The following is a 12,461-nucleotide window of genomic DNA, read 5'->3' as shown; positions in this document are numbered from 1 at the left end:
CAAATTGTATTTGACACGGTCTGAAGTGAGGTCTCCCCCCCCCCCCCCTCCTCAAACATTAACGCTCCTCTCCTCCTCCCCCACTGTAACATTAAATAACACCCTTCAGATTAACCCTGCTCTGCTGGAACACTCGGCTAGACCAGTGTCACCTAGAGACTAACCACGGCTCAGATGACGGCACTCTTCATTGGGGATAAACAACATATTATCTCAACTCTGATGTGGGCCTAGCTAAGGGTTTGCCGTGACTGGCGACATTACCTATACATACAGGCCTAGAAACAGAACACAACAACAAAATCACTTGAAAAGAAACATGGAAAAAAGGGGGAAATAAAACAAAAAAAATCTGTTGTTAAGAGTGTGGTGAGGTGCCTGGTGCGATGCATACAGTCATACTGCGAAACAGGCAGGGGTAGTGGAAGGTCAACGAGAGCTTTTGTTCATCAACAGAAACGACAACAAAGCTCATTATGACAGAATAGAATAGATAAGACAGTTTTGGCGTTCCCTTCACGCATCTTTGAACAGCAGTTTTCCTGGCCAATATGCTATCCCCACCTGGGAAATGGAGCAAAGATGGCTGCTTCACCAACGCCGGGGGCACCAGCAGCACTTGGGGGTTAAATGCCACAACGACATGTTATACACATCCCCATAATCAGGGAGATGGGCCTACAGTACATTATGTCATAGCAGCACAAAGCTACGCATTGTATAGCTACAATATCAGGGCTGAGCTAATATAGCCTTATCTATGGCCAGTCAGCGCAGTGCTACAGGTGCTAGCTACAGTACAGGGTCAGAGCTACAGTATTATTGGGCTACACAATCCAATCCATGTTATTTGTTGTGTGTTAGGTCCTCGCTAATCTCGTTCACCAGATCAAATACTTTCTCCCAATGCGCAGTGGGTTTTTAGCCTTGGGGCGGGGTGAGGTTTAATCTCTGCTAGGTATCGCTAAACTGCTTTAGTTAGCCGAGACCTTATAGAGTCTACAACCGAGTCCCGGTGGTGAAGCTGCCATCTCCCACCTTGAGCACGAGAATGAAAGAACAAAAAAACCGAGTCCATCATGGTCGTATTCATTGGTGCACACCGTAGCAAACAGGTTTGCAGCGGAAAACTTGTTAGACAAGTTTAGGTATAGTCCGTTCCCGGCCCGTTTGGATCCTAGTAAATATGACCCATTGGATCTGAGCACAGTCCAACTAAACAGAGTTATGCAGACAAGACAGTGGAGAGGGGACCTGGATGGACAGTGGGGTGGAAGACAGTGAATTGGCAGCAGGGAGCGCAATCAGGGCGGTAGGACCAGAGAGTGAGAGCAGTAGAAGAAGAAGTAGCAGAGAGGGAGAAGAGTTGTCATCAAAGTAGTAGTAGAGTAGTTGTAGTATCAGGGGAAGTTCCTCGCACAGTTCATCTCTGGTAGATTTTGTGGTGTGTGTTTATCTTATTTGTCTAAGAAAACATTGTTCAATGTGTATCTTGCAATCCTATATATTTTTTTCGTTATTCCTTTTTTTTATTATCCCAAAACAAAATATAGATTTTTTTTTTATATAATCCTGCTCTTTTTTAAAATGAGTTGCATATAACATAAATATTTTTTGTTTCGTCTCAATTTTGTACATTTTTTTCAATTCCTAGCCCTCTTTTTTAGGGAGGGGGGTGGGGTTAGGGCTTGCAGAAGTATACTCATGCAGAATAGTCATGCTGGTAAACAAAGTAATAAAAATGCATTTTCACTTTTTCCCGGAATTGTTTATCAAAGTTCACCCTCTTCCCGCTCTTTTCTCGCACTTCCTTGTGATCCCCCCCAGAGGTGCAGTGCTCTTTGACCTTCATCCTTTCTACAGAAAGGAGAGAGACCTTTACAGTAGCCACTCTCTCAACGTGCAGTTGGCCGTTTGTTATCTTGACACTTGCAAATAGTTACCAATTGGATCTTTTTGAAAAAGGTTGATGTGACTATGATTGTTTGGTTTAAAAAATAAAGTCTCTCTGGTCTCTCTCTCCATCCTTTTTGTTCTCTACGTTTCGTTCCTCAGGTTTTTTTTCTCGATCATGCCATGCAGTTTGCTACGGAGGAGGAGCAGCAACGCTGAGATGCAGAGGGTTGGAGATAAAGAGAGGGAGCGATTGAGAGCGAGAAAGAGAGGGCAACGTATGTCCTCGTTTTCCCAGCAGTCGATGGCGTTCTTGGCATGCGCATTGCGGTCATGCTTCCAGTGTCTCTCTCCTTTGGCGTCCTCCTCAACTCTCCAGCGCACACACTCTCACACGCGCACACATACTCTGGTTTTCTTTAGGCCCAAATCCTTCAAAGTGGTCGATGAGTAGGTCTGTTAGGGTCAGCCCACACCCTCTCTCATGCAACACGAGTCAGCATCAGTCAGTCAGGGAGTGTATCGTATGTCAGACCTATGTGCAGGTTTCTATGAAATGACCAATGGCCTGGTATACTATATAACTGGTAGCTCTACTATTGTGGCCCATCATTCAGTATCTTCTGTGTCTCTTGTGAGAGGGTAAGAGAAGGGCTGTCAATCACTGAAAACAGTCCAACAGCTGTGACTGACTTTACATAAGCAGGTAGCGTCACCATAGTGGGCCGACTCAGGAGTCACTGGACGCAATGGTCAGTCGGCCTCCTAGCTTTGCATAGTGTTTGGCTGCAAAGCAGTAAAATGACTGTTATTTCAATGTGTTTTGCCATTGGCTAGCACCTGGCTCGCCTTTTCTGTAGTCACGTCCACACTGACTGTGTTGAGTAATCTCAGACCACTGCAGCAGTTTGTTTATGTTGCCTACCGTACTGTATGTCCGATCTTTGAAGTACCAAATAGAAAGATTTAAAAACAATTGAATATACTGTATCTGAGAGCCGGTAACATGTAATTTGTCTAAGGGAACATTTGACAGTGGTTAAGAGCATGCATTGTCTATGATACAGTAGGATGACAACCAAGTTGTGGAACACTGTCCTACTGTCCCATAACTCTTTGGCTCTTTCCTAGGGGCATTCTGTTCTATTTTTTGTTTCTTTTATAATTTGTCTGGGATTTCAATGTCAATAAACTTAGTATAGTAAGACACGGTAAAGTATGCTGACATAAGGTATGTGTTTCAGTCTGTAAGTCTGTTATGTTGGTCTGGAGTTTGTTTTCTACAGCATGGTGCTGATTGAGGAGTCCACAGGAACGAAGGATGCTTCTGGTGCGGAGGGATGAACAAATCTCTTTGACTCTCGTTGTCCTCTATCATCCGCCCATTATCACCATCACCTTCAGTTCTCTTTCTTTCTTTCTCTCGCTCTCTCTCCTTTTTTCTCTCTCTCTCTCTCTCTCTCTCTCTCTCTCTCTCTCTCTCTCTCTCTCCGGTTACGTATTCCTCCAGCCCACAGTGAATCCAGTAGGGAGCTCTGGGTGAATTGTGTCCTATGGTTGTTCCTCTTCTTGGACAGGAAGGGGAATTTTAGAAACTCAACACTGGGGAAAAAAAAGAGGAGAGAAACAAGGATAAGAATCAGTGGAAGTTCCAGCAAACCTAAAATATCAACCAGCTACGACTGGATGTTTAAAAACCTACATGATCCAGGGTAGTTTAGCTGATACGATTAACCTAACATGAGCTTGAATGGGAGTTTGAATTCATTTAACATTCTCAATAGTTATAGTCCAGGTGTTTGATTGTATGACTGGATGGGTTTACTTATGATGAGTACAACTGTTCAAAGCAAATGATTCACCTGGTTGACAGTGGATAAAGCAAACGAAAGACCAATACAATTGGTGTGGGTGGTTTCAGTCCTTGTGGGCTGTTTAGTCTGCTGGTGTTTGCCTACCTCTTAATTCTTTGGTTAGTCATAGTCCAATAGGGTGCTTTTCCAGCCAAAAGGACTGAGTCAGTGATTTTGGAGGTCATTCCCACACAGGACTACAGCCCACCAGGAATGTTAGTTTAGCTTAACACAGACCAAGACTTGAGAGCACTTCAGAAAGTATTCATACCCCTTGACTTTTCCACATTTTGTTGGCCTACAATACAATACCCCATAATGTCAAAGTGGAATTACGTTTACATTTTTTTTTAAACAAAATAATTCAAAATGAAATACTAAAATGTCTTCAAACCCTTTGTTATGGCAAGCCTAAATAAGTTCAGGAGTAAACATTTGCTTAACAAGTCATATAAGTTGCTTGGGCTCACTCTGTGTGCAATAATAGTGTTTAACAAGATTTTTGAATGACTACCTCATCGCGGTAATTATCTGTAAGATTCCACAGTCGAGTAGTACATTTCAACCACTATGACCAGGGAGGTTTTCCAAATGGGTAGATGGGTGAAAAAAAAGACATTGAATATCCCTTTGAGCGTGGTGAAGTTATTGATTACACTTTGGATGGTGTATCAATACACAACGTCAGTACAAAGATACAGGGATCCTTCCTAACTCAGTTTCCGGAGAGGAAGGAAACTGCTCAGGGATTTCACCATGAGGCCAATGGTGACTTTAAAACAATTACAGAGTTTAATGTGATAGGAGAAAAGTGAGGATGGATCAACAACATTGTAGTTACTCCACAATACTAACCTAAATGACAGAGTGAAAAGAAGGAAGCCTGTACAGAATAAAAATATTCCAAAATATACATCCTGTTTGCAATAAGGCTCTAAAGTAAAACTGCACAAATTTTAGCAAAGAAATTAATACTATGTTTTTGGCAAATCCAACACATCACTGAGTATCACTCTTTATATTTTCAAGCATGGTGGTGGCTGCAATCTGGTTTTGGTTATGCTTGTCATCGGCAAAGACTAGGGAGTTTATTTTTTTTATTTTTTTTTTGGGGGGGGGGGGGGGGGGGATAAATGGAATAGAACTAAGCATAGGCAAAATCCTAGAGGAAAACCTGGTTTCCAGTCTGCTTTCCAACAGACACTGGGAGACAAATTCACCTTTTAGCAGAACAATAATCTAAAACACAAGGCCAAATATACACTGGAGTTACTTGCCAAGGTAACATTCAATGTTCCTGACTGGCCTGCAGTTTTGGATTAAATTAGGTTGAAAATCTTGAAAATGGCTGTTTAGCAATGATCAACAACCCAACTTGACAGAGCTTGAACAATTTTAAAAAGAATAATCTGCAAATATTATATAATCCAGTCGTACAAAACTCTTAGAGACTTACCCAGAAAGATTCACAGCTATAATCGCTGCCAAAAAGGATTCTAACATGTATTGGCTCATGGGGTATGAATACTTAAGTAAATTAAATTCTTCTGTATTTTATTTTAAATACATTTGCAACAACAAAATCTAAAAACAGGGTTCACTTTGTCATTATGTGGTATTGTGTGTAGATGGATGAGAAGCAAAAAAATATTGAATCAATTTTGAATTCAGGCTGTATCCCAACAAAATGTGGAATAAATCAAGGGGTATGAATACTTTCTGAAAGTACTGTATGTATCCTACAGCCTACACAAACAGATAGGCAACATGGAGGAAAACATTTGACATGAATCAGAGCGAAGCACAGAAACACACGCAACACAAAACACTGTTACACACACACACACACACACACACACACACTGCAAAAACACAGCACACGAAGCACAGAGCGAAACAGCACACAGAACACAAAACACATTCTTACACTGAGAAGTGATCAGCTTACTTCCTCCTCTCATTTAGTTTTTTTTCTTTCTTCCCCAAACTGTCCTCCATTTCATGGTTCTTCCTTTGATGACAATCCTTTTTTTAAATATACAGTTCCTACTCCCCCCCCCCCCCCCAAAAAAAAAAAACATTATACGTAACATCTGACAGTCTTTCTGTCCTTTTTTTCTGTCCACTCCTATCCTCGGGAGACGTTTGTAATCCACTCTTAGGGGAGATGGAACTTTAACATTTATGGGACTTTTCATTTCCCCAAAGTCTGTTGTTTCAGTTTTGGGTTTTGTAATGGAAGCAGTAGAGATAGCACATCTCAAAATACCAATACAAAAAAAATAATAGGAGAAAGTGGATAGGTCGAGATGGGGTGAAACGTGTGTGTCGGAGAGAGAGAGGAGAGTGGAGGGACGAAACAACCTCAGAATCACATAACAGGGTACATAGGTGAGCTGGGATGAGAACACAGGACACGCACAATATTTACAGGTCCATGCATACAGTAGAGAGGAAGCAAAACATTTCAAACCTTCTCTCTGTTCGGCTCTGATAGACATTACGTCTGGAAGCACTGATTTAAAGCAACACAGAGAGAGATATACCTGAGTTGTGAACGGTGGGAGACTGATGAAGATTGGGAGAAGGGGAAACGCGGAAAAGGGGGAAGACAGAGGTGTCGTCAAAAAAAAACATTGCACTGATGATATTGTTCAATTCATTTCTACGTCAGTTGTTGGCTAGACTACAAAACATCCTCCATTTCAGCATCTTAAAAGTCCTTCTCCTACCTTAGGATTGGTTAAAAAAAAGTGTCTGAAGCAATGATTGAACAAAAACATGCTATGATACACAGACCTGAACGTCACTCTACTAACTGAACCCACTAACTAAACCATCAACTTGCCCATCAATAATGAGCAAAATAACCACCTATCACAACAACCTCTACTGATCCATTCTAGAATGTCACATGCTCACCTCCTACTGCTTGTCAAAGAGCAGCACCCTCCTGTCCCAGTGGCAATGGGGGGGGGGGGGGGGGGGGGGGATTCACTACCCGTTGATGTTAACAGATGTTAATTCAATGTCTATTCCACGTTGTGCCCAGTAGGTATTGAATATTTCTATTCCCTATAATAGGGCTCTGGTCAAAAGTAGTGCACGATATAGGGACTAGGGTGCCATTTCAGATGCAACCTAAGTTTAAAGAATGTGCAGGATGCACAAGGAAGTAGAATAGCATTTTTGCTCAACAATGAGTCATCCATGTCTGTAGCCTACGGTTGGTTACGTGTGAATTCTACCACCAGAGGGCAAGTATAGTCTATTTGTAGATTGTTCGTGACAGTCAAGGTTAGTTTTTCCTATCTGCTATGACTCAATAACTGTCCTAATAAGTAACCACAAGGTGTAGCAAAACGAAGTAATGCACATTATATCCCAGGTTACAGGTTATTAGTTTATCAACAACAAAAAATGTCACTAATAATGCAAAAGTTGTGTGAGCTTTCCCTCCACATAGTGGAGGTTATCGTATCATTTCAAACGTTAAACCCCTAAAATGTTGGGTATGTACTGTATCTCAGGATATTTCAAGCAAGAGAGGGACAAGACAGAACAGGATGGATTGATGGAACAAGAGAGAGGGAGAACAGAGAGGAGAGGAAGTGTGTAGAAAAGTCGGTAAGGTTTGGGTGGGCTTTGGCCGATGTGGTTTTCACCGAGGGAAATGGAGTTTTGAGGACGTGTTCTGATTAACGTGGAAAAAGGAAGTCGTCGATTTCTTTCTCTAGTATTAATTCACAGTTACTGCTTCTTTTTGCATATACCTGAGAAGCACTGCGCTCTCAGAATAGTTCTCTGTAAAAAGATAACAAAAATGATAAATCATAAAGTAATTATTGTTGCCAGTTAGTCTAGTAAGGTCTATAAGAAATAACAGAGCGGCTACACAAGACCACTGGTTACCCTTCCCCATCCTTAAAAAATAAAACTTTCCCAAACCCCCTCCCCATTAGGGTACCAATGGTCTCTTCCACCCTAGAACATCTTCGCATGCATATATAAGCCCAACTCTTCTCAGGCAAAACTGTGAGGGCCGAGTGCTTTTTTCCCTAATAGCATGCTGTTAGTCTATATGTTATGTGTATGTATAGAAATATACACATTCATATGCACTTAATATATACAGTAAATATATACACATTCATTAAGCTTATGATCAAATCTGATGTCTTCTCAAATCACATTTCCTTGATGATGGATATAGACATATCAATTTCTTATTGCTTGCAATGGAAACCCCATGAAGACTGAAATAAGTCAAAACTTTACAACTGTACAGAACATTTGGACCAATAACAGGTATAAGAAGAATTTCTATAATACAAGAACAAAATCCCAAAGCACTAGATCAAGGAAGAGGACGGGGGAGGAAGGGAGGGATGTAGGGATGAAGAGAGACAATTATAAAAAATAGATTTGGTAGTTTGTAGACTGGTGTCTGGGTGTCAACAAAACCATATATAGGGAATATATCTGTGTGTACTACCATATATAACTATATTATCATATATATTACTCTGGGTGTAGAGTACTAGTGCAAGTTGGGGTGAATTCCATTTATATTATATCAACTCTGGAGGTGAATAAAAATCCAAACCATTCATTGAAACGAATCCGACATTTAATATAACAGCTGATTTTCAATGAATGAATTGAGATTCAATGCATCCCCTGAATTGACTGCAATCAAAATGGAGTCCACCCCAACCATAGTCATAGGTCAAGCTTTCACCCTCCCTGTCACTCCCACCTCAAACTACACAGATGAAGGCTTTTCGGATTCTCACCCACTCCTATTGAATTAGCATGGTCCCAGATCTGTTTGTGCTGTCTATCCAACTCCTATGTCATTGGCAAGCTAAACATGACATGTTTGATGTGACAATGAGTGACAAGGACTTGGTAATAGAGCACGAATCAGCTGGCACTCGGGCTACTATTGGATATGTGCAGATATGAAATGCAGATATGGAGTTAAGTCACGTGACTCACAACAACAGTTCATATTTTAAACTAATAAAACGTCAAACCTTCTCACAGTATTACTTGAGCCTGTAGAGGACACAGTTCTCAACCGAACGAGTCCGGAGCTTTGAATTATCTAAGGGTTTTGTCTAATTGTATTTTTTTTGCTTCGATGGCTGAGCGAGGTTGCCCTAATAGCTTTTTTAGCTTAACACTATCTAGAGTGTATACAGTCCACACCTTTATAAGGCTAATGTTAATGTCAGTCATAGAGAATGCCAGTTCTACGAAATGTGAAAAGATTTAACCTTCAGTCCTTACACAACCCTCTGTCTCTAGTGAGAGAGGAGGTGGCAGAGTGAGAAATGAGGGCAGGGAGAGATGGGAAGGTCAAACCCCCCCAAAAATCACGTCAAATCAAACAGACACATTTCAAGCAACTGAACTGGATACGAACAGTTAGAGACATAAGCATTACCTTAATAGGCGGCAACATTCTATGCCAATAAATATCAATAATAAAATCGACAGTAACATCGGAAAATACAAAAATAAACATTTCTGTAAATCAACCACTAAAATGAAAATATACAATCCATAAGAGTGACAATAATTAAAATATCGACATTGGGTATATCAAGATATATATATATTTTTTAAAACATTGTCACTATAACCTCGTCATCTTCTAGATTTCAACAAAATTTCAAAAGAAATTGGGATTTTAGGAAGTTTTGGTCTCTTTTTTTCTGATGTCTGGTATGGAGGGAAAACATTTGTCCTCCTTCAACACTCCCCCCCCCCCCCCAGAAAACAGTGAGAAAGAAAGGAATGATGTATAATTCTGATGAATTGGCACTCTTGCATCTTGGACCAAAGGTAGATGCATGTCTGTGTGCTCAAAGCCACACAACTCCCATGTGCGCCACAGATATACAGCATATCTCCATAGGATTAACTATACATAGATACAAATATATTTCTATACATTGCATATTTCTATATATGTATGTTGCCTTTTTTGTTAATTTGATCATTGTTTCGTTCTGTTCTTCTACCAAGCGCTGTCAGTCCATCCTCCATTCACGGTGCCCTCTTTTATTGTGAGGAGCGATGGTTCAGCAGCCAGGACCGGGAGGTGGGTGGGGGTGGGGGTGGGGGGTGGGGGTCAAAAAGGACAAAAGAGAAAAAGAAAAAAAGAAAACTGAAAAAAAATCACTACACTCAAATCATAGGAGTCATTGTGAGTGTGGCGATGTGGTGAAATGCTCGATACAGGAAGACAACAAAGGATTGAGGAAGTGAAAGACCAAAATTGATCTCTTGTCTGACGGGTGACCCAAAGCCACTTCTGATTATAGCCACACCCTCCTGACACTGACATGTGCAGACTGAAAGGTATAGTTTGATATGTGTACAGATTTGATTTCTGAGGAGCCATATTTAGAAAAAGAGAAAGAAGCTTAATTTCATGCACCTGCATACAAGAGGGCAGGGAGGGCGGGTAGGGCCGGTATATGGTCAATGATGAGAAATACCGATCCCTGCTTCGATGGTCCCTTTCACTGCTCCCGACCAATGGGAATGAGAGTTCCACCCCCACCCCATCTTCTCTACCACACCTAACCCCGCCCCCTAGAGAAAGAAGAGAGAATCCATCCCTTCTGCCCTTTAATCCTCAAAACCATTATAAAAATAGCTTGTTATGTCCTCCCTCTCTGTGGGTTAGGATGCTATTCGGAATCTCTTCTTTAAAACATTGATGGCCGTTGTTCAGGCTTTCATCAGAGTCTGTGTATTGCACAAAAGCCCCCAGAACGCTTTGCGTTCTCTCCAGCTCTCTACATGGCACTGATAACATCAATAATGATAATGATAATAACTGTAGTAGTGAATGAATGCTAGTATAGTACAACTCTCTAGCACCCCCCAGCTTTTAAAATGATACATTGCTGTTTGATCGGTCGTGAGTCTCTATAAGTGTGTGCCTGTGTGTGTGATACAGTCTACTTTCAGCACACGGAAACACATTTAACGGTCCATTGAGTCATCTCCCCTGGGAGATCTAGCACTAACCAGTACATGGCTTGTTTTATGGGTGCTACTAAAAAAATACTTTTCTTACTTTGGGCTTGCCTCTTTTTCTTTTCAAAGATTTTCTGTTAAATATAAGAATTTCTTTGTGTGATTTTTTTTTCTTCAAAAAACCCCAAATGCATGCATTTTAATATATATTCGATATTTTGTTGGTGTTAGTTACTGTAAGTGTGTTCCTCATCCCAAATACAAGCGATGCGTGTGTGTGTGTGAGTGAGTGGATGGGTTTGCTGTTGAGGCTTGATGTCGTGTGGGGGTGTAGAGTATCAGAACAAGTCTCATTTGACTAAGGAGCTCTTTAGGATTAGTGGCAATACGGAGTGCAAGAACAGCACACATTTACTATAATACAGGGAGGCCTGCTATTGTAGCTCACTACATTATTTATCAGTCCAAATCACTAACCTACACTCAATCCCTGTTAATAAGGCAAGTGTGTGAGAGTATACGTGTGTGTGTGTGTGTATGAGAGAGAGAGAGCGAGGGATAGTGTATGTGTGTGTGTGTGTGGTGATGTGTGTTCTCATTGCTCCAACAGGCGTAAGATTGCTGTAGACTAACGCTGAATACCTCTTAACATTTTTGCTTCGGCTTGGCTTAACATATTGCACATCGCATGTGGTGGGAAAGTGCATGTAGTCATAGTGGATATTTTCTCTATTCATTCTAAGTCTCTTATACACTGCATGTCCCCATCTACCTGGCCTTCAATATAGAGCATTATTAAATGTGGCTAAATGGCACCCCCTACAGCTCATTATCATTATCACTATTGGACTAATATAAATGGGAGCACTGGGATTACAGTGGTGTTGGTATGTCTCTCTTTCCTGATGCTCCTTCTGTAGTTGACTTGTTGGCTTGCTTCTCCACATCATGACGCTACAAAATGGAGGGGATGGGGGAGTGACAGCGGCGGAGGTTGGTTCCCGGGGGCTCGAAAGGGTTGGTGATGGGGGTGAGGCGCATGGGGGCTCCTGACATGCCCGAAATGTTATTGAGGCTGCGAGACTTCTCGTAGCCTGTCGCTGTGGTGACCGTGTTGTCATAGTTAGAGGTTTACATTAGGTTAGAGGTCAAGGGGTTAGCGGAGAGGTGACAGAAGTTAACAGTGGTGTTTTTGGGAAAAGTAGTTTTAGGGTTAAAAAAAGTTTAAATGCAGGACATTTGGTACAAAATAAAGTTAAATTGCATAAATGTTTGTGGTTAAAAAAAATGTTTTAATGATTATAATGTTATTTTTTCATGTTTAAGGAGGATATGGATATCATTTGGATGACAGAGAAAGATGTCGCGTTAAAATATATAATGGATTAGAAATAGCAAGGAATAGCGATTGTTATGAATAAATAGGTTTCCAAAAAACAAAAACAATAAAAAAAAATAAAAAATCATACCAAATCAAGTCAAATCAACAGTCAAACCGAAAATCCAAATCAAGTGTTAAGGCCACAGACAAGGGACAGAGAGAAAGACAGACAGACGGGAGAGACAGGACAAAACAGGAAAATGAGTTATGAAAATATGGCATCAAAATTTTGCCACATCAATACAAAATGGTGCTCTCTGTCAGTAGTGTCAGCATACACAGTACAGCACAGTAGATTACAGCACTGTAGAGTACAGTAGAATATAGTAGGGGGG

General features: G+C 41.0%; 1 protein-coding gene across 2 annotated transcripts in view; it reads right to left on the bottom strand.

The window, feature by feature from the left end:
• Positions 1-1,507: 1,507 nt before the first annotated feature.
• The window catches only part of kcnc3a (potassium voltage-gated channel subfamily C member 3a), a 101,296-nt gene continuing 90,342 nt past the window's right edge, over positions 1,508-12,461 (bottom strand). The window contains exons 4-5 of one of the 2 annotated variants that reach the window (XM_090193002.1): positions 5,695-11,845; positions 3,363-3,495 (exon numbers count right to left, since the gene is read on the bottom strand). In XM_090193002.1, the coding sequence (XP_090049128.1) occupies positions 11,700-11,845 (146 nt within the window). In that variant the 3' untranslated portion in view covers positions 3,363-3,495; positions 5,695-11,699. Of the gene's footprint in view, positions 3,496-5,694; positions 11,846-12,461 lie in introns of both variants that reach the window. The other variant, XM_021624413.3, reaches the window with a different exon arrangement.

Source organism: Oncorhynchus mykiss, chromosome 12 (genome assembly GCF_057628025.1).
Source record: "Oncorhynchus mykiss isolate SJ-2025 chromosome 12, ASM5762802v1, whole genome shotgun sequence".
In the NCBI taxonomy this organism is placed as follows: domain Eukaryota; kingdom Metazoa; phylum Chordata; class Actinopteri; order Salmoniformes; family Salmonidae; genus Oncorhynchus; species Oncorhynchus mykiss.
The sequence above is the reverse complement of the archived record's forward strand: the minus strand, read 5'-3'. Positions and strand labels throughout refer to the sequence as shown.